The sequence below is a fragment of the Maniola hyperantus genome, chromosome 15 (genome assembly GCF_902806685.2).
Source record: "Maniola hyperantus chromosome 15, iAphHyp1.2, whole genome shotgun sequence".
In the NCBI taxonomy this organism is placed as follows: Eukaryota; Metazoa; Arthropoda; class Insecta; order Lepidoptera; family Nymphalidae; genus Maniola; species Maniola hyperantus.
The window spans coordinates 1,563,910-1,591,497 of record NC_048550.1 but is presented as its reverse complement, the minus strand read 5'-3'; the positions used below and the strand labels follow the sequence as shown (position 1 = coordinate 1,591,497).

General features: G+C 40.0%; 1 protein-coding gene across 1 annotated transcript; it reads right to left on the bottom strand.

Annotated features, from left to right (window-relative positions):
- On the bottom strand, positions 1-27,471 carry ksr (kinase suppressor of ras). Its single transcript, XM_034976144.2, has 18 exons — positions 27,172-27,471; positions 25,067-25,204; positions 24,581-24,719; positions 23,907-24,023; positions 23,425-23,554; positions 21,484-21,589; positions 21,199-21,380; positions 20,649-20,731; positions 19,818-19,915; positions 17,848-18,016; positions 16,847-16,957; positions 16,458-16,528; positions 13,325-13,501; positions 12,322-12,507; positions 11,156-11,289; positions 10,113-10,244; positions 9,160-9,289; positions 1-8,514 (listed from the first exon to the last, which is right to left on the bottom strand). Exons 1-18 carry the CDS (start codon positions 27,334-27,336, stop codon positions 8,362-8,364), a joined length of 2,421 nt encoding a protein of 806 aa, XP_034832035.1. The 5' UTR covers positions 27,337-27,471; the 3' UTR covers positions 1-8,361.
- Between the last annotated feature and the right edge of the window lie 117 nt (positions 27,472-27,588).

The following is a 27,588-nucleotide window of genomic DNA, read 5'->3' as shown; positions in this document are numbered from 1 at the left end:
TCAAAGGAATGCTCTTTTTATTTACATCAACCATCATTATGTCTACAATATTATACATGTTTATAATACAATCAGTTTTAGTGCAAAAACATACTTTTAACACGCAACACAATCTGGTAAAACAGTTTGTGTCTGGCTGTACAGTAATCGGCGGTAAATATCACACATCGAGCTTAAGACAGAGATAGTCGAAAACTTCGTTAGAGCGTTATTCAAGTCATGCCTGTAACTGTAAACTGTAGCGTTATGTCGCTGACTAATTGGGTATTTGACTCCAATTTTTTTATTACTTTATTATAAACTAGCTTATGCTTGCGACTTCGTCCGCGTGGACTACACAAATTTCAAACCCCTATTTTACCCCCTTAGGAGTTGAATTTTCAAAAATCCTATCTTAGCGGATGCCTACGTCATAATGGCTATCTGCATGCCAAATTTCAGCCCGATCCGTCCAGTAGTTTGAGCTGTGCGTTGATAGATCAGTCAGTCAGTCACCTTTTCCTTTTATATATTTAGACTAGGATAAAAATAATGACGTAAACTAAAAAAAACTAATTAAATCGATCAAGTAACAAAAAAGTTATAAGCATTTTAATATTTCTGATTAGACAGAGTTAGCGATATAGCATTTTGACGTCACACCTTACTAATGCCATAGTAGCTTCGTGCGGTTTCATACAAATTTCCGTTTTGCGAGAAAGGGATAGAAACCCCCCATTCCAAAATTAAAATGCCTATAACTTTGTAAATCTTTGTTGGATTTTAATATTTTTTTCAGCGAACCTACGTCATTATTTTTATCCTAGTTTATAATTATAATAAAGTAATAATATTTATCAAATTCAAAAGTAGGAAAATACCCAATTGTCAGTAGGTAGGTATAGTTCTTGCAATTCACGAGCGCGCGTGAACTTGCTTGTGGTTACGTCTTGTAGAAGCAGAATGAAAGAACAAGATTTAAAAAGCTAAAACCCGACTACGATCGTCTTAATAAATGCCGAAATATTTTAGTAAAATTGGGTTTCTAATTTTTAATATATTGAAAATATTCATATATTTTATGAACTCAGTATTTTGCCTCTTTCATTTGAAATCTCACTCGATACAATAGCAATAAAAGATTTACCTAAAAGACTCCCCACTTTTTGAATCTAACATCCGTCAGATCGACTTTGTTCGTATAAAATGTAGCCTATGTCACCCGGACCATAATAACGAATCAATTGACACCTCATTAACAAAAATCTGCTCAGTAGTTTAGCCGCTACAGTGGAAGCTGGGGAACACGCATAGATACATACATACATAGATAGACTTCCAAAATCTCTTAAAATCTGGGTCATAAAAAATACTAAACAAATAAAATCTATATTAGAATTAAAATACGCACGCAAGTTAAAGTAAATAACTAAACTAAGCCCTAATATAAAAAGAATGGTAACAATTTCCAATCTACAATTTTATATCATTTTAACTCATCGGATAGCGTCGCATGTTAAAGTTATGTTTTCGCCTTAACTTGAAATTAATGAAAGTAGCTCAGTGATTCAGTCATGCTTTTCTGTGAATGAATAATATTAATTTATTATGCCCACGGTTTCACTCGCATTGAAATTCGTGTATACAGTGCGACAAGGCTCTATTGGCGCGTGGCTAAAATCGGAACTAACGCTACCATCTTGTCAAGTATCACATATGCGGTGTTGCTAAATAAAAAATCTCAAATTCACTGTTTTTGTTAAATATTAAAGCCATTCCATATACATAAAATCACGATATATCCTGATAATATATGCAGCATGCTGCATATATGAATATGTCTGCATCTTATAGCTATATTTAGTATTAGATAAAATATATAACTAGTATTTGAACAGGTAAACATGAAGTTGCAAGTCCATGGCCTATAAATGGTTTTTATTATTCTTTCTCGATTAGGAAACAGGAACGCCTTTCCCAATTTCTCATTCAGTTAAAATGAGATAAAACTTACCTACTCAATTTTGACATTGTCATTTTCAATATATTCCGTAAAATTGAGGAGATTTTATTTGCTGGCAGCCTTTGTTCTACAACTACGCCCTCCTGTCAATGTCATTCAAGTGCCAAAGAGCCTTGTCGTACTGTACTTTAATTTTCCTTAATTTACTTAAAAGGTAGTCTCGCAAATTGCTAATGCGCGTGGCCGCTATTTTAGTGAAGTCAGCACTACACTGAAGTTTCGAGCTGATGGTATTTTTTTTCGGCTGACGTAAAAATAACGTCATTTCGATGTTAATGCGACATGGTTCCAGCGCAATAACAATTTGCGGGACTTATAGCTTCTCGCTGAAATGCGTAAGAGGCGCACTACACGCGGCCCATACGACCTTGTTACAAAGAACTGACAATGAAATTATGATACTAGTGAAAAACCCTAGCTCACGAAGGTCTAAAGCGCCGGGCAAATCGCATCGCTTACGCGTTCTGCAATTTATTTATATTTTAAGCAAACTAAGGAAAAACGGACCATAGATATACATTGATACTCTACGAATACAGTTTAGCGCAATCTTACTTGATTGGTCAAAAATTAGCCGCAAGTATAGCTGCAACTGCCAATCAGCACTTGGCCAGCGTGGTGGACAGTGGTCAAACCCATTGAGAGGAGACGACCTCCCTGGCGCAGTGGTAAGCACTTATTAGTTTGAGGTCCCGGGTTCGATTCTGGCAGGGGTTTGGAATTTTATAATTTCTAAATTTCTGGTCTGGTCTGGTATTCTGGGCTTCGGCCGTGGCTAGTCACCACCCTACCGGCAAAGCCGTGCCGCCAAGCGATTTAGCGTTCCGGTACGATGCCGTGTAGAAACCAATAAACTGCTATTACCCCTTCCAGGTTAGCCAGCTTCTATTTTAGACTGCATCATCACTTACCACCAAGTGAGATTGCAGGCAGGGGCTAACATATCCCTGTTATACCAAAAATCAATGACTTGATAGCTGATTTCAATAAGTGTTTAATTTAAAGAGCCTAGTACACATTAGCCCGATGCACTCGGCAAACGTGTGTAAAGCCTTCTAGCGTATATTCAGACTTCAGCTTCCATACAATCAGCTGGCTCTTAGAGCGATTCGCAAAGTCAAATATCATGTCATATTTAAGTCATTAAATACTTTCATTGTGAATTTAAATAATTGTATGTTGCGATAGCACTCGCTCTCTAAATTAATCATTTATTTTGCCTTTAGGCTTTTTAATTAAATCTCTCGAGAAGCCGTTACTTGTTGGACCTATGTCCCGCACAAACTTGAGATCCGAGAGGGCATTTCTTAGTCTCTGATCGCCATGTCAGAGAAAAAAAGGGAGGAGCACATAAAAAAATATATTGGCCGAACTCGTAGGGCTAATGTGTACTGGAGCTATAAGGGTGCTGGGTGCGTTTCCAGTAAAGCGTAGCGGAGACGTGTTCAATACACCCATCAGGTTATTGTTAGATGACGCTGTAATTTTCTAACGCCATAATTCGATAATCTGATTGGTCTAAAACACACGTCTGCAGTTCGGTCCGCTTCAGTGAAAACGCACCCTAACACCTATCAATCACAGACAAACTTCAGTCACATTGTAATAGTAGAGATTTAATAGAGGTCAAAATATGTATTTAACTATTATTATATTTTACGGATGTGTGGAGCCAAAATTATTGACTATATTTTACAAAATATTTAACCTTACCACGACACTTAAACAACTCATTGACTACGGGCAAATAAATAATTTTCTAAAGGTGGATATCCACGATCTTCGCGAACCTTCCGAAAGAAATAGGAATATTTAAGACCTTGTACACACGAGAGCAATTTTAGCACGCGTTAAAAAGGACTTCGAATAAAACATACAAACCAAATTCGATTCAATGCTTATTCCCGTTGGATATACAAGAAAAACCCTGAAAACGACACAATTTCTATAATAAGTTCTTCAGGTCATACCACCATGTCATCTCGGAAAAGTGCACATTCAGTCAACACTTGTTACACACGCAATATGTAGATGTGACTCAACGGGAAAACAATTTCAAGAAATTCCCATTGAGTCACAGTGTTACTCAACGGGACAATTCTAAAAAAATCCCGTTGAGTCAGTGTTACTCACGGGGGTGTGACTCGACGGGAATAAGCCTACAATATGGACCGCCTGCCTCCCACTACAGTTCTTGCAATTCAACAAAGCGAGTGAACTTTACTTGTGGTTACGTCGTATACACGGACATTGCGTAAGTGTGCGTGCATGTCGGACTAATCAGTCGCAAGGAAGCGCTCGCAAACGCACACATTTAGTGCACCTTGCCTATACCGATACAACTTAAACACAAGTATGAGTCACTCGCACTCCTGAAATGCAAGAACTATACCAGAGAAGCAGGAAAATTCGTGCGCCGAAACACAATAACGTCAGAGTAAAATAGACTGGAAAATCCTTGTTTTAAAGTAAAAAATTCAGTACCATCGATTTTATCAACGTTTTCGCCTAAAGCGCTGGCTGTAAATGTATGGACGAAATTGAGCTTTAAAACAAGGTTATTAAGGTCCATTTTACTTTACCAGTAAAGTGTTTCGATTGGACTTCTATAAACGTTGGTGAGTTGCAAAATCTCGAACTGAGCAAATTTTAACGCAAACACATTTGAATAAGTTTGCGAATATAGTGAATTTTCACCTCAACAGTAAAAAACTTGTTCCTCTGAGCTCATATCAGAAAATAATATAACAGAATTAGAAAAAAAACTAACAAGATCAAATAAATTATTATTCTATCTTTATTAAATCTGCCAAAAAGACAAAAAATGCACTAAAACATACCGTTAGCGAAAAGTAGCGTTAGCAAAAAAAACTTTTCTCATCAAATATTGCAAATTCTACAGTAATATAATTATTATTATAATACCAAAATACTGACTCAATATTTTACGCGCGAAATAAATAAACGATGATAACTTACAACAACTATTAAATTAATACCTCGCTTACACTACTAGGTAATACACTTGTTTTTAATTTGTTTTTTTCATTTCAAAGGGTAGGTAGATACAATAATTATATTGAAAATGACTACTATATACAAGACCACAAGAAATTCGCTTCAGACACGGTCATCACAGCAAAACCATTTAACACTATACAATATTTACAACTTTTTTTAACAACAGTCAACTTTCACATTAAAATACGAAAATATAATTTAATCTATCGTTAAATCAAGAGATCAAGACAAAAGACTACGTCCATACTTGAGAACAGCAAATTATTGCAAACGCGTATTTTAAAAAATGACAAATCGACCCGTCAATCCCGAACCCCATAATCCATAAAAAACATGGAGTACTAACTATTCGTACGTACGTTGTTAGGTATATCATAACATATTGCATGCTAATAGGCGGAATTTGGCTGTACCTTTTTGTTTTTGTAGCATCTCCACAATTTACCCATATTCGCAATAAAGAAATTTGAACTTTATTAATTTCATTTCGAGCTTCAATTGCATTAAACTGGCAATTACGTACGTTGACTCAAGCCTGTAACTGGATGGGTGAACATTTTTGGATGTCCGAAATTGACCTTCATCTTTCTTGACCGCAGTGAGAAAGTCGGTCCTGGTTATCATAAGTAACATCTGATAATAATATTAATAATCTTTTTAAAGGGTCAAAATTATCCTTTTCCCAGAAAGGGCCCACCCCTCATTATTTACTCCAAAAAAATCTCCCAGCTATATAATTTATGTGAGAAGTAAGAAAACCCTCAATAATTAGACAAAGCACTTTATTGATAACTAAGCTCCAACAACATTTTTATTAAAAACTAGCTGATCCGGCGAACTTCGTACCGCCTAACAGTAGATTTTTTTTATTTTCCTCTTACTTCAAGGAATATTATAAAAAAAGAATTAGCGAAATCGGTTCAGCTGTTCTCGAGATTTGCGATCAGCAACACATTTAGCGATTCATTTTTATGTGTAGAGATGTGCAAATTATTATGTATTACTTTTTTGCTGACCTTATCTGAAATATACATTACATACATAATTTATTGGTAGACTGTATAAGGCTCTCAAAGTATGGTATTCAAACTTTATGTCACCTGCATTCTCATGAATAAATAATTATTTATTTATTTATTTAAAGCGATCAAGTATGGACGTAATTTTCAATGTGGCTAATACTCTAATCTAAAGCAGGTTTAAATCTAGTGCTGTTCCTTTTACGCAGGGAGCATTATGAAAGGGATAGCACTAGATTTAGACCTGTCAATTTAGTTCAGAGATTGTGTATAACAGAATTAGCCACAATATTAAACTAATTTTATTTTAGAGTGCATTTCAATAAACTCAATTTTTCTATGTATCGAATACCCGTTTACGCAAATACATAAATAACGATATTATTTACAGGAAGGGTATAAGTAGGGATTCGACAAAATTAGGAAATAGGCTAACTGACTATTTTATCGTTTTAAATTATTGTTTACTAGCTAATGCCCGCCTTATTACCCCCTTAGGGGTTGAATTTTCAAAAATCCTTTCTTAGCGGATGTCTACGTCATAATAGCTATCTGCATGCCAAATTTCAGCCCAATCCGTCCAGTAGTTTGAGCTGTGCGTTGATAGATCAATCAATCAGTCAGTCAGTCAGTTAGTTACTTTTTCGTTTTATATAATAAGATTACATAATAAGCACACTACATTAATATTTTTCAGAAGATATTTATACTTATTTAATAAAGAATGATTTAAAACCATTTCCAAAAATTAGTCAAAAAGCCTATTAAAATAAATTATCTGTCAAAATTCAAAGTATCTTACGACCAGTGAACGACAAACCATAGAAATATTCCGTCTCGGAAGATATATGCTTATAATGTAATAAATAGTAATTTAAAACGATTTCCAAAAATTAGTCAAATAGTCTATTAAAATAATTTATCTGTCAAAATTCAAGTATCTTACGACCAAAGAACGACAAACCATAGAAATATTCCGTACGCTCCAATATAGCGTGACGAAATCTCTACCGTGTTGTGCACTTGTGCAGTGCATAATATATAATAATTGTCTTCAATGCAATTGAAGCTCTGTAACTGTCATTTTGAGTTGGCCAATCATGGCAGCAGCCTGTGCCAGTGCGAACCAACTGTTCCGATTTAAACAGACGTGACTTTGTGGCTTCTTTTCTCAATTGATATAATCGGGCATTCTATGATTTGTCATTCATTGCTTCCGGGCATAAAAATGAAATTAGATTCGTATTTTAAAAAACATAGTCGAATGACGATTTCGTTCATAGGTACATAACTTCGAATAATAAATATGTTGAAATTTCGAAACTATACTCATAATTTATAGTAAGAAATTCAAATTTTACACTTACTTCAAAACTCAAGGCGTCCGTTATCGTTAGCATGATGTTATTTTACTTTAAGTATACACAAAAAGGCAAATTTGCTACTAGCCGTCTTAGTGCTATCTCCACATGCTTAAAAAAAATTCAACATTAATATATTGCGTAAAATTTAACTCCTCACGCGCCATTTTAACTTTTTGTGTCAAATTTTATGTCAAAAGTACGATTTTAGTCCTTATTATAGGTGAACCGCACTTTTCACATGACAGTTGACCCATAGAGTTAAAATGGCGCGTGTGGAGTCATTTTGTACGGACTATACAAGAAAAAGTGGTGGGTAGATGGATGGATGGATTTGTTTAAATCTATATAAGCGTCACGTAAAAAGATTTCTAGGAGTCTAGAACCTAGACTCATCATCATCATGAAATCATCGAGTCAGTTAGTCAGTCAGTCGGACAGGTGTGCGGGGTGCGGGCCTCTTTCTAGACAATTTATCTAGTGTAAAGAAGTTTCATTTCTTTGGCGTGCACAAACTAAACCCGCAAATATTTTTATTATCAGTACCCTTATTATAAACGCGAAAGTGTTTGTTGGTTTGTCCTTCAATCACGTTGCAACGGTGCAACGGATTGACGTTATTTTTTGCATGGATATAATTAAGACCTGGAGAGTGACATATGCTACTTTTTATCCCGGAAAACCAAAGAGTTCCCACGGGATTTTTAGTCGCGGGCATCAGCTAGTGATTAATAACGGAAAAATATGTTCGTAGAAGAATAATACTATGTTAAAGCCACACGCACACCGCGCTAACTGCTTTCCCAACAATTTCTCTAGTGTGGACCTAAGAAGTTTCATTTCATTGGCATGTACAAATGGAGACAGCATTTTTCAAATTATGTAATGGAACAATGAGGAGTTGAAGAAGAATAATACCACGTTAAGGCCGCACGCACACCGCGCTGACTAGCCGCTCTCAGAACACCGAGTCGGCAGAGCGGGACAGATGTACGGGGTGCGAGGGAGAGCGCGCTAGCCGCTTTTTCGGCAATTTCTCTAGAGTAGAAAGGAGGTGGGGGAAGTCTGGTCGCTCGCTTGATCTATATGACCAGCATAGCATTAGGATGTCCTGTGAAAAAAAACAAAAATTACGTTAAGCTTTGTTCAGAAAGGGCGAATTCGCCGCAAAAACTCTAGAAAAACTCGCGAAAATGTGTCCATAAAGGAGCACAAAATGAGCATATTTGAGGATTATTTTGAGAGGGGGGGGGGGGGGGGGGTTTCCACAGGGGGGGAATTAAAAACAAAATTTGTAGCGAATACGTTTACCAATAATAGTATTCTACCAATTTTGTGGATACTGCTTGAAAGTCACCAGCATCTCTCTAGGGTCTAGCGTTGAGATTTACAGAGCTCACTTTGACTTCGCTCAGACTTAAGACACTGTTAAAACGAGACAGCGTTATATCAGCGGCATAATTCCGTCTCATTTTAACTGAAACTTAAGTCTGAGTTAAAATACCCTCTATAGATCTCAGCCTAGGACGATTTCTCTATCCCTTAAGACTTCTATCCAAACTAATATTATAAATACTATCTGTCCCGGCTTACTCACGTGTGTAGTCGACGTTAGCCCGACTAGTTTCGAACCCATCCGGGGTCCTTTTTCAAGGGAGTCCGTTACTCACGGTAGTTTAAACGCTAATATTATAAATGCGAAAGTGTGTCTGTCTGTCTGCTAGCTTTTCACAGCCTCTCATAAAGCTACTCTTACCTTAATATCTCTAGAGGCCTGCATGTTGGCTAGCGACTGTTTGACTCCCTTGCCCACTTGCCAGATGATGGCTTCCGGAGGTTGTCCCTTGAAAGGGTATTCACCGCACAGAAGCTCGTACCATACTGTCCTGTTTGAAGAAAACAATGCGACGGTTTTAGGGAAAGACGAAGTATGTTTATTTTTAAAATCAATAACACTTAAGTTCTCCTTTTTTTGAAACTGCTATGATAAAACTTAAAGCTAGTAAGTAGCCTTATCTATTTTTTTTTATATTTTTTTTAAAGAATATTAGCCATGTTAAATGACTAATATTCCCCTTTCCTCTCCAACTAAGCGTCAGGCTTGTGCTAGGAGTAGGTACGACAATAGTGCAACGGGCGGGGTTTGAACCGTCGACCTTTCGGTTTTCAGTCCACTCCTTTACCGGTTGAGCTATTGAGGCTCTAAATTACTGTACAAATCATGATCGCGTGAAATGGTGCCACGAATACTGGCTGCATTTCCGCGCTGGACAGCTATATAATACTGGTTGCATTTCAAAAAAGAGCCAGCCCTTCTGTCACCAGATGAAGCTATTAACCGCAGTGAAATGTCTCTTAAAAAAAACTTAGCACTAAGAAAAAAAATCTCCGTATATTTTAAATCTCCTTATATAATAACTAGCTTATGCTCGCGACTTCGTCCGCGTGGACTACAAAAATTTCAAACCCCTATTTCACCCCCTTAGGGGTTGAATTTTCAAAAATCCTTTCTTAGCGGATGCCTACGTCATAATAGTTATCTGCATGCCAAATTTCAGCCCGATCCGTCCAGTAGTTTAAGCTGTGCGTTGATAGATCAGTCAGTCAGTCATTCAGTCATTCAGTCAGTCAGTCAGTCAGTCACCTTTTCCTTTTATATATTTAGATTTTATAGACAGCTCGATCACAATTAACTTATTTATATCTTACCCGAAGGCGTACACATCAGTGGCTTTGGAGAACGGTAGATGCAAGGAAGCGTGCGGCCTCAGCGCTCGCACCAGCTCGGGCGCCAAGTAACACAGCCAGCCCGGCGGGATGCCCAGACTGTCACCTCGGGCGCTACAGCAGAACACGAAATAAAAAAAATACCGAAACACATTGCACAAAATATCATCTGACCTTGAAAGACAGGCACTCAAAATACACACGAACGCAAAAAAAACTTGTTTCAAAAACGTAGATAGAATAACAGGTAGTACGTACTGTGTAACCGCATATGAGATAGCGATAGCACGACGTTACGATGAATAACACGACAATTATTACCATTGTTTAGTAGTCAATATTTGTATTAACCGATCAACAATATTTGTATTAAACGTTTTTTATGTGAAAACAATTAAATAACTCATGAGAAATACAATTACGCCACGAATTCTCAAAGTTTGTTTTGCAACTTCTTGTATGTATTCATGAAAAAAACCAGTTAGACTATAAGGGACAAAAAATAGGTTAGCTGCGACTCTGTTTATCACATCAGTAACTTTATCTGTGCTCTCTTTTTAGTGCGAATGAGAAAGCAAACGTTCCTGCATCTACCTTTTTACTTTATCTACGTTTAAAAAGCTTCGTAAGACTGGGGGCACATGATGCGTTGCGGTGCCGCACCGCAAAGATTTCACCGTATCAGCGGGCACACGAGCGGTGCGGCGCCGCAACGTTGTGATGTCGCAGCGGCGCCGTCGCAGCGTTGGACAGTCTGTTAATAAAAACAACTGAGCGGTGCCGCTCCGACGTCGCAACGCATTCACCCCTCCCCGCCTCGACTCGGTGGTTGCAAGTCCGGTGCGGCGCCGGAGCGCATCGTGTGACATGCCACAGATATTTCTATGTAAGACGACACTGCGACAATGGATGAGTACCGGGTGTGGTGGCGATCTTTAGGGAAGGCCTATGTCCAACAGTGGACGTCCACAGGCTGATGATGATGATGATGAAATACAGAAATTGGGTAAAGTTCAAGGTCTTACTTGTTCCCAAAGCACAGCTTGGTGACGCTGAAGAGGCCGAAGTCCGTGATGACCACCTTCCCGTTCTCCAGGAAGATGTTCTTGGTCTTCAGGTCTTTGTGCACGATGCCCCGCGCGTGGAGGTAGCCCATACCCTGCGTAACCAACAGTAGGTAGTTAGGCCTGCCGTTTCTTTATCTCAAGGGGATAAATAAATAAATAAATAAAATAAAAATCTTTTTATTCGTATAAACTTTTACAAGTACTTACGAATAGTCGGATGCATCTACCACTGGTTCGGTATGCATAAAGGTATGATTCCGAACCACGCTGCACGCAGCAGTGCTGCCGCAACAGTGCTGTCGCGGCGCTACTGGTCCCCATACAATCTCTATGTCTATGTCGCACAGCAATGTAGCGGAACATTGCTGCCTAGCTCGGAATGTAATCTATATATATAAAAGGGAAAGGTGACTGACTGACTGACTGACTGATCTATCAACGCACAGCTCAAACTACTGGACGGATCGGGCTGAAATTTGGCATGCAGATAGCTATTATGACGTAGGCATCCGCTAAGAAAGGATTTTTGAAAATTCAACTCCTAAGGGGGTGAAATAGAGTTTTGAAATTTTGTAGTCCACGCGGACGAAGTCGCGAGCATAAGCTAGTCTCATATAAGTTTATAGAGATTGTATGGGGACCAGTCGTGCCGCGACAGCACTGCCGCGTGCAGCGTGGTTCGGAATCATACCTTAAGGCAAGGTTCCATAGCCATGATAGTTGCTAAAAACTTTGGCGGCCAATTTTTCCAAAAACTGTCATACTGTAATGTACATCGACCTTTAGAAGGAGACAGCAGATTTGTAGAGCGTTGTCCCTGTCGTTGAGACCGATAAAACACCATATAGGTATGAGTGACAGAGACAACGCTCTACAAAGCCAAAATGTACTTTCGGCCGCGTAACGTACCTATTTAACAAGGTATCACTCGAGGGGGGTAAACCAATATTTTTTTTCGACATGCGTAAAGTAAGCTAGCGATTTAGTCCATGCGCAAGCGTAAACTGGTGAACTTTCCCTTGCGAAGTGTACGCCAGTGAACTTGAAAGGTGTAAGTTAATGAACTTGTTCCTGCTCAGGTGTACCTATGCACAGTGACGTCACGACGGCGGGTCAGATCGTACCTGTGAGATCTGCTGCGCGACGATGACGCTCTTGTTGTTGGTGAACTTGTCCTTGCGCAGGTGTATGTGCGTGAACAGCGTCATGCCCTTGCACAGTGACGTCACGATGGCGAGTCGCGGCGGCTTCATACACGCGCCCATGAACAGTACTAGGTTCTCGTGACGCGTTTTTCGGAATGTCGCGACCTGGAAACAAATAATTTGTCTTTAATATAGTAAGAGTGAACCTGTGAGGGTATTTTTGAGGGGTTTAGTCGAGATTTATAGAGCGCACTATGACTTTGTTCAGACTTAAGCTTCAGTAAAAACGAGACAGAATTAAGTCAGCGATATAGCACTGTCTCGTTTTAACTGTGTCTTAAGTCTGAGCAAAGTCAAAGTACGCTCTACAGGTTTACTGGTAACTCGCCGTATTCCTTGAAGGACATGATAGGGGACCTAAAATGCAACAATATTTATCCTATACATGTATGGGCGGAAATTGATAGTCTTCGAGATATTTGAACATTAACGGTTTTTCACGAATCACCCAGAATTTGAGATTTAAGTCCAAAATAAAACAAGTCTATTAATTGAATTGATTTTATTTAAATTTATTTTCGTAGCTGATACTTTATCTCAGCCAATATCAGTCCTAAAGTGTCCAAAAATACTTTACTATGTAAAATTAAGCGCCATTACAATTTTTTTTATTTTTTAAATTTACAAGCTATGTCTCAAAAGATATTGCTTAACTCAAAAAAATACTATGACACAAAGCATACAAAGTGCTAGAAAAACTTTCCCACTTAATCAGCTTTTCAAAAAGGTATAAATGTTAAAGTAAAAACATGTAATTCTAAATAAAAAGTATGTTTTACATATCACAGGTAGAGAACGGCAAAGGTTCATTATTGAGGATCGAACCATTTTCAACCGGTTTTTACGTGCTTTTAGTGCCTCAGACTAAAAACACACCGTGCCGAAGCGGCCCATACCAATCATCTCGAACAGTTTCACTCACCTCGTGTTTGAAGGTGTCGAGCGGCACGGAGTGGTCGCTGAGCGCGTTGACGTGCAGCAACTTCACAGCCACGGCGCCGTGCCAGCTACCGCGGTACACCGTGCCGAAGCGACCCGTGCCGATAACCTCGAACAGTTTCAGCTCGTCGTATGGGATGTCCCATTCTTTCATCGACAACTGAGGAAAAACGACGAAATGACACAAAGGTCGTGGAAAAACACCTTTTTATTTAAGGGGGCAATTATGTACCTATGTCCTATACCAAATCCTAAAGTAGGTAAGCTTAATAAATTGGCGATAATAGTGCATTACTGTTTCAGAGTTTCTTCACCGAGTTTCTTGCTGGTTCTTCTCGGTAGGAAAGGCATTCCAAACCAGTAGTAGATCATTAAATGCATTTGACGATTAAAAAGTATTTGTAAAAAAATAATTGAACAAAAATATTTTACTTTTGATAAGAATATAATAATCATAATAAATATTCAACAACAAATACGCACTTCCTCAAATATTCTCCGATGATGTAAGAACGCAGTCATCTTAAGAGCACAATAAATGAATCACCACAAACAGAACTTAATGTCTTCAATTTCAGAAACCGACTATATTAAAAATTAGCAGCATAAGTTAATAAATGAACAAATATAATTGCACGATTGTTTTTTAAATGTAATTATAAAATGATTTCCATTTAAAACAAAGACTGACATGTCTAGTTATGAATCTATCTTATAAATTTAGAATAACCTCATATCTTCTTTAAAAAGAAAAATAAAGGATTTGCCATGTATCACGAAAAAATTGCATTAAAAAAATTATTCCAATTTATAAAAGCACTTTTTATAATAGACAAAACCATTTTTTTAATTAAAAAAAAGTCAAAATTATTGAACGAAACTTAATTTGAGTATTTACAAAGCAATATACGCGCGATCAACAATCACTGGCTAACTATTGCAGTTATCACTACGGTATGAGGGCAACGGATGTGTCGAGCGATAAGAAAGCTTCTCATCGACAATTAACTGCCTACCGAACGTAACTCGACGCCTATAGACTATGCGCTGAACGGCCACAAATCGCAGAAACGATACACTTGTCATGTGAGGTCAGGAGCGAGATAAACAAAGGGTATTGTGTGTCATGCTGCCAGCCGTGCTTTTTTCTAAAAAGCGGCTAACTCCAAAAAGTATTTTTTTTAGTTTTCACCAAAAAGCAAACAAATATGCCGTCACATTTTTTTAGCTTTTCAAAAAAACATCCTCCAATCCACAAATAACACACTTTTTATAAGAAACAAAACTTTTTTTTAAATAAAAAAAACAGTTAAAATTATTGAACGAAATTTAATTTCAGTCCTGACGTTTCTAAAATGTTCTACGTAGACCCACAGAATTCATAATTTAATATAATAAGTTCGAAAATGTGTTGGTCTGTTTGTCTGCTAGCTTTTCACTTTTATCCGATTTTGACGTTTGATACAGAATTAGCTGGCATGATTACCGTATTGATGAAAACCGTATTAAAACCCGTTGCGCAATTTAAAATACATAAGCGTATAGAGGTACACACGGCGGGAAGCGACTTTGTTTAATACTATGAATAGAAAAAGACACATTGGCGCCGATTCTGTTGTCATTCTCTATACTAAATTTTCAGTATCTGCATCTTTTTTTTTTTAATATTGCTATATAAAAGGATGGAACATGAATTTTACATTTAAAGACTCTAAATTTTAGTGCACGCTACAAATTTAAACAATAGGTTCGGTATATATAAAAGGAAAAGGTGACTGACTGACTGACTCACTGACTGATCTATCAACGCACAGCTCGAACTACTGGACGGATCGGGCTGAAATTTGGCATGCAGATAGCTATTATGACGTAGGCATCCGCTAAAAAAGAATTTTCAAAAATTCAGCCCCTAAGGGGGTGATATAGGGGTTTGAAATTTATGTAGTCCACGCGGACGAAGTCGCATAAGCTAGTAATATATAAAATATAAATTTAGTTGTGCTCAGAATCAGTACCATTGTAAGTGAAGTGGGTACAGACAGTAATGTCATAAATAAACAAGTTATCTCAAGTGTTGTTAATGATGAAAAGCTCTCTGTTCTCGCGGCGACCTCTTGCTCGTCTTATAAACATTGGCACTTCAGATTTGATGTATAGAGATTTGTGTTGTGAGACTTTATAAAACAAAACTTACATCCATACTTCCATGCTAATATTATAAATGCGAAAGTGTGTCTGTCTGTCTGCTAGCTTTTCACGGCCCATCGGTTCATACGATTTTAATGAAATTTGGTGCAGAGATAGCTTGCATCATCTAGTAAACCAATAATTTAGATAAAACTAGATGATGCCCGCGACTTCGTCCGCCTGGATTTAGGTTTTTAAAAATCCTGTGGGAACTCTTTAATTTCCCGTGATAAAAAGTAGCCTATGTCCTTCCCCGGGATGTAAGCTACCTCTGTACCAAATTTCATCACAATCGCTGAAACCGTTGGGCCGTGAAAAGCTAGCAGACAGACAGACAGACAGACACACTGTCGCATTTATAATATTAGTATGGAAGTATGGATTGGATTACAAGACTGCCCAAAAAAAGGAAAGTAATGATTTCAGGGTTCATGTATATGTACACGACAGGTCGAGATGGCAGTCAGGGTGGAGACGGCCCGCACATACGTAATCACAAGTGACTGAAGATTTTGAGAAACTTGATATAAGCATGGCAAAGCAGACGTTTTATAATTTTTTTTATTATGAGTTTTTAGTAGCTATTTCTGACTTTTAGCTGATGGCCACATCATTGTCCACTGTGATTCAAGTTTTTTACAAATCCTTTAGTATCTTAAGTACCCAGGATGCAAGCTATATATCGATATACCAATTTAGTCAAATAACAATAAAATTATAATAAAACAAGCTCATGCCCATGGGTGTGGACTACACAAATTTCAAACCCCTGTTTTACCCCTTTAGAGATTGAATTTTCAAAAAATCTTTCTTAGCAGATGTCCATGTCATAACAGCTATCTGCATGATAAATTTCAGGCTGATCTTTGAGATGGGTGTTGATAGATCAATCAATCAATCAGCCAGTCAGTCAACTTTTTACAACTTACGCTGTTTTGTCGCGGCCATCTCGAGTCGTCCGTGGAACCGGATCCGCTTAGCGACACACGACCTGATCCTTCTGTGAAAAAGTTCAACTTTCAACAAAATAATTTGATCTACATATTTATGCAAACGGAAACCAATCCACACAATGATCTTTCTTCTCTTTATAGTCGTTATTCCTCATTGCTGAGGGTCGCGATACCTTTCCATTAATCACTTAAGCAGGCATCCCGCCTATGGGAACGGCGTTCCGAACCAGTGGTAAATTAAAACTACCTGACTATTCATAAACACTTGTAAAAAGTTTACATGAATAAAAAAAACATTCTATTCTATTCTATTCTATGGTGCGCTCTACCTCTAAATAAGATGACCATTGCAAAATAGTACTCACCGCTTTTAATACTGGAGGTGAGGTCTTCCTTGGTGTCCTGATGCACGAGCGACCTCGCCGGCGACTGCGCCGCTGACGTGTGGTTCGGACTGGACACCGGCGGTTTTACCTCTGTCAAACAATGTCAAAGTCAAAGTCAAAGTCAAAGTCAAATGATTTATTTAAAATAGGTAATAAATTACGCTTATTGATGGTCTCGTATGGTGTTAGATTTGTAAGATATAGTGGTGATAATTATAACGCAAACTTAAAACTAAAGCTACGAGGGTTCCAAACGCGCCCAGGTCTGAGAAGAGCCCACAACAAACTCAGCCGGGTATTCTTTTTATTATCACCACTTTACAAAATTATTGAAACTTATTAGAACTATCACAAAGTCGTTAAGCAACTCATTCCCAAGCTTGCTTATCATTTAAATAATCCTTTACATTGTAATAGGATTTTTCAATTAGTTTACGTTTTATGAACACTTTGAGCTTGTTGAGAGACATCTCCAATATGTCAGATGTTAATATGTCAGTGTAATGCAGACTAGTTATCCATATTTCCATACTTAATATTATAAATGCGAAAGTGTGTCTGTCTGTCTGTCTGCTAGCTTTTCACGGCTCAACCGTTCAACCGATTTTGACGAAATTTGGTACATAGATAGTTTGTATCCCGGGGAAGGACATAGGCTACTTTTTATCCCGGAAAATTAAAGAGTTCCTACGGGATTTTCAAAAACGTAATTCCACGCGGACGAAGTCGCGGGCATCATCTAAATAAATAAATAAATAAATAAATAAGCCTACATGGATTTGTCTTTTCTGAAAATCCTGTGGCAACTCTGATTTTCTGGGATACAAAGTATATCTCTCTAGTATATGTCCCTTTCTGGAATACGAGCTATCTCTGCATCAAAATCAGTCAAACAGATGGGCCGTGAAAAGGTGATAGACAGACAGACACGCTTTCGCATTTATAATATAAGCGTCCTGTATATTGTCACTACAACTCACCTGGGAAGTGGAACTGTTGTTTGGAGTTGTGGTGCGTTTGGTGCGGTTGGTGCGCGTGGTGCGGATGGTGCGCGTGGTGCGGTTGCGGCGTGCCGGGCGCGGGAAGCGCGGGCGACGAAGGCGTTGAGCTATTGCAGGAGGATGTATTCGATGACGAGTCTGGACCACCCTGTGTAAATGAAAACATACAATAATTAATCATCATCATCATGATCAACCCATCACCGGCACACTACAGAGCACAGGTGTCCTCTCATAGTGAGAAGGGTTTTGGCAATAGTCTACCACGCTGGTCAAGTGCGGATTTGCAGACTTCATACACCTTTGAGAACATTATGGAGAACTCTCAGGCATGCAGGTTTCCTCACGATGTTTTCCTTCACTGTTACAGCAAGTGATATTTTAATACTTAAAAACGCACATAACTCCGAAAAGTTAGAGGTCCGTGCCCGGGATCGAACCCCCGACCTCCGATTGGAAGGCGGACGTCCTAACCACTAGGCTACCACAGCTACTGTAACAGTATTACCGACGTCCTCAAAAATTAAATATGGTGGGTAGTCAAAGATGGCGGATTGATATAAGTCCCGCAAATTGCTATTGCGCTGGAACCATGGCTCATTAACATCGAAATGACGTCATTTGACGACCTCCCTGGTGCAGTGGTGAGCGCTGTGGTCTTAATAGTGGGAGGTCCCGGGTTCGATTCCTGGCAGGGGTTTGGAATTTTATAATTTCTAAATTTCTGGTCTGGTCTGGTGGGAGGCTTCGGCCGTGGCTAGTTACCACCCTACCGGCAAAGCCGTGCCGCCAAGCGATTTAGCGTTCCGGTACGATGCCGTGTAGAAACCAAAGGGGTATGGGTTTAATAAAAACTGCCATACCCCTTCCAGGTTAGCCCGGTATCATCTTAGACTGCATCATCACTTACCACCAGGTGAGATTGCAGTCAAGGGCTAACTTTTATCTGAATTAAAAAAAAAATTAAAAAAAAAAATTTAGACGTCACCGAAATAAAAATATACCATCAGCTCGAAACTTCAGTCTAGTGCTGACGTCAATAAAATGGCGGCCTCGCGCATTAGCAATTTGCGGGACTTGTACTGTTTTAAATTACTTGAAAAGAATTTGATACATTAAGGGCTGATTTCACCAAGTAAAATAAGTCTTACCTGAGAGTCCGTTTGATATTTTGGCAGGTTTTCAATAAAAAGATATTGGATCTCGAGTTATGGAGTGAATAGTCTGTGATTTTACCTCCTGAAATGGGTCTCAAATAAAACAAGTACATACAGTCATCATCATCATCATCATCAACCAATAGACGTCCACTGCTGGACATACATAGGTCTCTTGTAGGGACTTCCACACGCCACGGTCTTGCACCGCCTGGATCCAGCTGCTCCCAGCGACTCGTCTGATGTCGTCCGTCCACCTAGTGAGGGGTCTTCCAACGCTGCGTCTTCATCGTGAGGTCGCCATTCCAGCACCTTGTTCTGGTACATACAGTACGCGACCAAAACTGATGAACATCGATCTCTAGAAGGAGACAGCAAAGTAGAGCACTGTCTCGATCGTTGAAACCGACAAAGCGTCATATGGGTATGAGTGACAGAGACAACGCTCTACAAAAATGAAATGTCATTCTAAAAGCCGATGTTCATCACTTTGAGCCGCGTACTGTACTAGTATGTCTACCACCCTGCGATGCCACAAATTTTTGTGGTTTAAAATGACTCAACATAGATGGCATGGCGTGGGGTGGCTTGGAGTGGTGTAAGGTGGGAAGGAGTGACATGGGGTGGTTGGAGTAGCGTGAGGTGGAGTGGAGTGAAATGAGCTGAAATGACATGCAGTGAGTGGAGTGGCGTGATGTGAGGTGGGGTGGAGTGGCTTGGGGTGGCGTGGTATGGCGTGGGGTGGAGTGACGTGGGGTGGGGTGGGGTGGTGTGTGGCGTGTGTGTACATACGGTATGATGATGCGGCGCGGGGGGCGGTCGTCGTCGTATCGGCGTGACTGATTGCATTAGCGTCCTCCCGCCCACAGACGAAGTCAGGTACAAGCCACCTGGATAAATAAATAAAATAAAATAAATAAATAAAAAAGCCTTTATTATCTAATACGTTAATTTCAAATACAATTATATCGCCTATTAGAATAATTTATTTATTTTACATCATTTTTGTTCATAAATTCAACATACTCAAAACAATATCAATTCACCTCGATAAATACCACCAAATAACAAGAGTTTACTAGTATTTATTAGTGTAGTATTTATTATTTAGTAGTATAGTATTTATTAGTAGTAGTATTTATTAGTATTATGTGAAAGTGTGTCTGTATCTATATTTGTTGGCTTTTCACGAGTAAAGATTTTTTTCATTTGCTTTCATTCTGTCGATAAATATAATATAAGGGGCGGATCAACAAATTCCTGAAAGGCCAGCAACGCATTGACGTTTACTATGGTGCTGTAAATGCATGGGCGACGGTAATCACTGAACATCAGGCGGCCTGCTCGTTTACTCGCTATTGTAATTTTAAAAATAAAATAAATGTTTCTTGTGTGGGAAAATAAAACTAGTTCTATCAGAAAGGTATGAAAAAATACACCAATCCACAACTTTTAAGTAACAGATTATTAAAATCTGTATAAATCTAAATATAATATAAAGATAAGTTGACTGACTAACTAATCTATCAACGTACAGGAAAATTCAACCCCTGAGGGGGTAAAATAGGGGTTCGGACGAAGTCGCGGGCATAAGCTAATACCAGCACTACGAATAAAACCCACCATCTTTGTGGAATTTTTCTTTAAATGCGGTGACGAACTCAGGCGGTAGGCCACACGACGGAGGAACTTTACTTTCACAATCTCTGCAACAAAGTAATATGTATAGGTTATACTTATTTTGACTAATATTTCCCTTTCCCCTCCAAGTAAGCGTAAAGCTTGTGCTATGAGTAGGTACGACAATAGTGCAACGGGTGGTGTTTGAACCGGCGACATTTCGGAATTCAGTGGCCCTACCGCGGTTGTTTGACAGCTACAATGTCACGATCGCAATCATCTCTGATTGGTTAATGCTCGCTCACTATTGGCCACAATGCATTGTTGCTCATTGTTGCAACAAGAATCGCACAAATTCAGCCAATCAGAACAATTGAGATTGTAATAATGATTGATGCAGGTTTTAGACAATCGCCCTACAGTCCCCAACCGTTGAGCTATTGAGGCTCATGTCAAGTTCACCCGAGTCAGGCGTACATGACTCCAAACTTCTAAACGATAGTCCATGACGCCTCGTTGGTGGTATGGACTGTGGAGGTGAGAGAGCACTAACCGGTGACACTTGAACTTGCACTCCTTGCACTTGAGGCCGGAGCCGAAGAGCATCTGCTTGTCGCAGTAGTCGCACGTCGCGATCATGTTGAAGGTCTTGGTGAAGCGGTGCGCGATGTCGTGCGCCATGCAGCCGCTCACGGTGGGCGTGCGCGGGGAGCGGGGCACGGGGGGCGCGGGGACCTTCAACAAAACACATACTGTAGCTGTGATACCGGGCAAAGCGGGCACACACCGCTGAGGATTGACTGTTATCGCTGCAACTTAGTGTACACACTACACTCACGGTGGTGTTGTGATAGCGGGCGGGCGGCGGGTCGGGCTCGGGTTCTCGCGGCGAGGCGGGCGGACTGCCCTCCGTCGTTCCCACCGCTGAGGATTGGCTATTATCACTGGAACAAAAATGCATATTTCACCGAGACAGCTCTGAGTGAATCCGCGTTTTCACGGGTCGAACTGGGTAGTTGGACGAAGTCGTTCTACAAAACTTGTTAACTCGTTAACAGTATCATCATCATGATCAACCCATCGCCTGCTCACTACAGAGCACGGGTCTCCTCTCATAGTGAGAAGGGTTTTGGCCATAGTCTACCACGCTGGCCAAGTGTGGATTGGCAGACTTCACACACCTTTGAGAACATTATGGAGAACTCTCAGGCATGCAGGTTTCCTCACGATGTTTTCCTTCACCGTTAAAGCAAGTGATATTTTAATTACTTAAAAAACGCACATAACTCCGAAAAGTTAGAGGTGCGTGCCCGGGATCGAACCCCCGACCTCCGATTGGAAGGCGGACGTCCTAACCACTAGGCCACCACAAAACTTGTTTACTCGTTTAGACGAAATCAGTATACACAGCAGATATTGCAGCCGTACAGCAGCTACGGCTTGCATCATTCATTTGGTAAAGACAAACTACTTTTTATACCAGAAAATCAATTATTTTCAAAAGAATTGTGGCCATGATCTAGTACACCATAGATAATTAAAATTAAATGTAGAAATTATATTTAATCTTTGAACAGATTGGCATGTATAAATAGTTACCTCAAGTCGGATGCATCAGGTTTGACGGAGAGTTGCGACTCGTGGGAGCGCGACTTAGTGAGGGTGGCCGGCGCGGGGAGGTGGACGTTCTGCTTTCTCTTGTTTATGGGCGTTGTGGGAGATTTGAGTTATTTGTCCAACAATAAGAGTGAGCTATATAAATAGTTACCTCAAGTCGGATGCATCAGGTTTGACGGAGAGTTGCGACTCGTGGGAGCGCGACTTAGTGAGGGTGGCCGGCGCGGGGAGGTGGACGTTCTGCTTTCTCTTGTTTATGGGCGTTGTGGGAGATTTGAGTTATTTGTCCAACAATAAGAGTGAGCTATATAAATAGTTACCTCAAGTCGGATGCATCAGGTTTGACGGAGAGTTGCGACTCGTGGGAGCGCGACTTAGTGAGGGTGGCCGGCGCGGGGAGGTGGACGTTCTGCTTTCTCTTGTTTATGGGTGTTGTGGGAGATTTGAGTTATTTGTCCAACAATAAGAGTGAGCTATATAAATAGTTACCTCAAGTCGGACGCATCAGGTTTGACAGAGAATTGCGACTCGTGGGAGCGGGACTTAGTGAGGGTGGCCGGCGCGGGGAGGTGGACGTTCTGCTTTCTCTTGTTTATGGGTGTTGTGGGAGATTTGAGTTATTTGTCCAACAATAAGAGTGAGCTATATAAATAGTTACCTCAAGTCGGACGCATCAGGTTTGACAGAGAATTGCGACTCGTGGGAGCGGGACTTAGTGAGGGTGGCCGGCGCGGGGAGGTGGACGTTCTGCTTTATCTTGTTTATTGGCGTTGTGGGAGATTTGAGTTATTTGTCAACAATAAGAGTGAGCTATATGAATAGTTACCTCAAGTCGGACGCATCAGGTTTGACGGAGAATTGCGACTCGTGGGAGCGCGACTTAGTGAGGGTGGCCGGCGCGGGGAGGTGGACGTTCTGCTTTCTCTTGTTTATTGGCGTTGTGGGAGATTTGAGTTATTTCTCAACAATAAGAGTGAGTTATATGAATAGTTACCTCAAGTCGGATGCATCAGGTTTGACGGAGAGTTGCGACTCGTGGGAGCGCGACTTAGTGAGAGTGGCCGGCGCGGGGAGGTGGACGTTCTGCTTTCTCTTGTTTATTGGCGTTGTGGGAGATTTGAGTTATTTCTCAACAATAAGAGTGAGCTATATGAATAGTTACCTCAAGTCGGATGCATCAGGTTTGACGGAGAGTTGCGACTCGTGGGAGCGCGACTTAGTGAGAGTGGCCGGCGCGGGGAGGTGGACGTTCTGCTTTCTCTTGTTTATCGGCGTTGTGGGAGATTTGCCGCCTGGAACAAATTTATCAAGAATAATAACATTACAAGAAATAGGCACTTAAAACATATTAAAAAAAACCATTAAAAGAATCGTAATTAACACATTTTTCGAAACTAGTAATCCATGCTCATGACGCACCTAATTGAAATTTCAAAAATTTCAATATAAAAAATTTAGATCTATTTATTTCACGCTTAATGCAGCAAGCGATTGTTTACTTCATCAATTATTTAACTACATGTTTTTCCCTTTCTAACACCCAGGAAGGCAACCTCGCTCGCGCGCTCTTTAGCGTTTTAGTTCTGATCATAGATCCATAACCGTGCCAGCGCGAAATTTAAACAATAAATCGAGGCTAAATACCTTTCTTGTGATTAGAGTTCCGGTCCTCCCGCGCTCTCGGGGAGCCTCGGCCGTGGCGCTCCCACGAGTCCCAGTACAGAGGAAGTTCCGCTGCACCATCGCCCCGACCTAAGGCATCTGAAAGGAGATCAATTTTTAAGTAAGCTTTGAGCTAAGAGACCGCAACGCGAAAAACTTGGAAAGCGACACTTTTTTTTTCCGAGATAAAAAGTAGCCTATGACCTATGTCACTCTCCAGGTCTTTAACTATACCCATGCAAAGAATCACGTCGATCCGTTGCTCCGTTGCGACGTGATTGAAGAACAAACCAACAAACACACTTTCGCATTTATATTATGGGTAGTGATTGGGCGGAATCATAATCGCTCATGCCTGCCTTCCAACAACAATATTGCAAATGGAAGGCAGACCAAGTGAACAGTCTGTCTATCTAGAGTCTAGATCCTATGATGGTACAGTACTCGGCAGAAAGTAATGTACATTAGCCTGACATTTCGGCTTTGTAGAGCGTTGTCTCTGTCACTCATACCTATATGACGTTTTGTCGGTCTCAACGACAGAGACAATGTTCTACAAATCTGCTATCTAAAGGTCGATATACATTACTTTCTGCCGCGTACTGTATGTAGCCTATTAGGTAGACTTTATTTACCTGTAGTAAAGGTTTATTCACCTGTATAGGATTTTAGCCTCTGCATGGCCCGGATGAGTCGCAACACCTCCTCATCTCGCGCGCTTCGCAACATGACCCTCATTTCGCAGTCCGACCGCTCCCTCAGGGCTTCAAGCGTCGATATTCGGGCGAGAACCACCTAGAAAGAATGAAAACACGTAAATTTGCTTTTCTTCTTATTGAAATAATATTTTTATAGGCAGAATTGAATATATAATTCAACTAGCTGATGCCCGCGACTTCGTCCCTGTGGAATTAGGTTTTTAAAAATCCCGTGGGAACTCTTTGATTTACCAAGATAAAAAGTAGCCTATGTAACTCTCCGGGTCTTTATCTATACCCATGCAAAAATCACGTCAATCCGTTGCGACATGATTGAAAGACAAACCAATAAACCATCAAACAAACAAACAACAAATTTTCGCATTTATAATAGGGGTACTGATAATCTCTTGAACAAAACAGAGTGACAGCAGTCTTTCTCACCTCTATAGCATCAACACTGAGCCCCACAACGTGCAGCCATTGCCGCAGGCTGGGCACGTGGCCGAGCTCCCGCTGAATGTCCTCCTTGAACTGCGCCTTAATCACCAGCTGTCGCGAGAAGTGCTTCACCAGTTTGCTCTGTAAATAAATGTACGTATTTTAGCGTTTAAACTACCGTGAGTGATTTCCATTATAAATAATATCTGTCCCGGCTGTACTCACGTGTTTAGTCGACGTTTAGCCCGACTAGTTTCGAACCCATCTGGGGTCCTTTTTCAAGGGAGTCAGTTCGCGCACGCGCCGCGGTTGTGAGTCACAGATATTATTTATAAATCTACGTATTGTTTGCGCCGCGGTTGTGAGTCACAGATATTATTTATAAATCTACGTATTGTTTTAATCTCTGTGGTGTCTGAAGTCACTGGCAAGATCTGAGAGACGCTCTGACCGATAAGCTATGGTTCGCTTGCTGCCAGTGACGAAATTTGTGATATGTGAGTGAGCACTGTGATAGCCTAGTGGTTAGGACGTCCGCCTTCTAATCGTAAGTCGATTTCGATCCCGGGCACGCACCTCTAAGTTTCGGGGCAATGTGTGTTTTAATTAATTAAATATCACTTGCTTTAACGGTAAAGGAAAACATCGTGAGGAAACCTGCATGCCTGAGAGTTCTCCATAATGTTCTCAAAGGTGTGTGAAGTCTACCAAACCGCACATGGCCAGCGTGATAGACTATGGCCAAAACCCTTCTCACTCTGAGAGGAGACCTGTGCTCTGCAGTGAGCCTGTGATGGGTTGATCATGATGATTGAACACTCACGTTCAATCATACATCATTGCCAGCTAACTACTGAGGATGAGTCTCTCCTCAAAATGAGAAAAATTTAGGTTATAGTCAATCACGCTGGCCAAGTGCGGATTTGGCAGACTTCACATACCTTTGAGAACATTATGGAGAACTCTTAGGTATGCAAGTTTCCTCATGATGTTATCCTTCACCATTAAAACAGTTAATATTCAATTGCTTAAACCACACATAACTACTAAAAGTAAAATGTTAGAGGTGTGTGCCCAGAAGGCCAACATTTTAATTACTGGGTTGTCCCCACATCTTTCTATTTAGGATTCTTAATGTAAAATAACTAATGTATAAGTCTTTTTTAGCCCGGTGATCATTATCATCATCATTATTGTCAACCAATAGACATCCCACAGCTGGACATAGACCTCTTGTAGGGACTTCCACACACCACAGTCTTGCACCGCCTGAATCCTTTGATGTTGTCTGTCCACCTAATAGAAGGTCTTTCAAAGCAGGTGATATTGAACAATAAATGGCTCTAGTTTTCTGCCACTTTTGCCAACAAATAGCCAATAATAAGTAATTATTATTCTGCTCCAAAATTGGGAGCAGGAAAAGTTTAATAATTCCATATTTTGTTTCCTTTCCAACTTGTAGTCATAGAATCCATCAATAGTTGCGACCACTATTGTCTACCCCTAAAAAGTACTTGTGTCCCAAATATGTAAATTAAACCCATTGAATTGCAAAATAAGTATTGTATTGATATTATAATTGAAATCATGAAAGTAGGTGGGTGAAATCACCTAGTGTGTGCAGTGACTCAGATAAATGTTTAATAACTTTATAACATAGGGAAAATTGAGTCAATATAATATCCTACAAATTTCTCTTTCATAGTAAGTAAGTACTTACTTATTTACTATAAAAAATTGAACATTCAACATCCATGTATTTTTTACTTAATCAAGTAGGTACTTAAAATTTTAATACTACAGTTAAAAAATATCTGAAATAGCTCTGAAAAATATTTTTTTTCATATAAACTGAAACATCTGCAAGCTGAAATTGTTTCATAGTACAATCGTAGTACACTACCGTAGCAACCTTCGGCTACGTAAAATAGGGCATTTGATACTCAAGGCGACTGGATATGCGCGCGCTCACACTTTCTACAACGGCAATGAACTATTACAGAGATCCTTGAGCTCACAGGCCTTGAAGTTCAGGCCTGGCAGGCCGTTCAAGGGCACTATCGTATTTCCATAACATACAACTAAGGAATGAACCACAGCCTCCCTACCTCCAGGGTCCGGATCTCCTGCTGCGTCAGTTCTGCACTCGTCGAGCATACTGTCCTCAAACCCTCGAGCCTTTTCGCCGAAACGTCTATCATCGACTGCAGGGTCTCTATAGTCTGAATTGCATCACGGATTCTCTTTTTTTCGGTCTCGCTCTCTGCATCCATTACAAATATCACAACACTATACACAATCCACTAATCACTACTTATAAGTAAAAAACCCTTTATTCATTATAAAAAATAAATATGAATATACAAAACATTGCAGTTGTATTGCCGATCACTGCCGATACAGCGGCCATGTCCGAAGAAAATCTATATTTCTTGTCTATGACAACTGACTTGTCAATGTTCATGTTGTCATATTCGTCTACCCATAGACAAGAACTTGACAGTTGACAGCTGTTTTCACTTTTA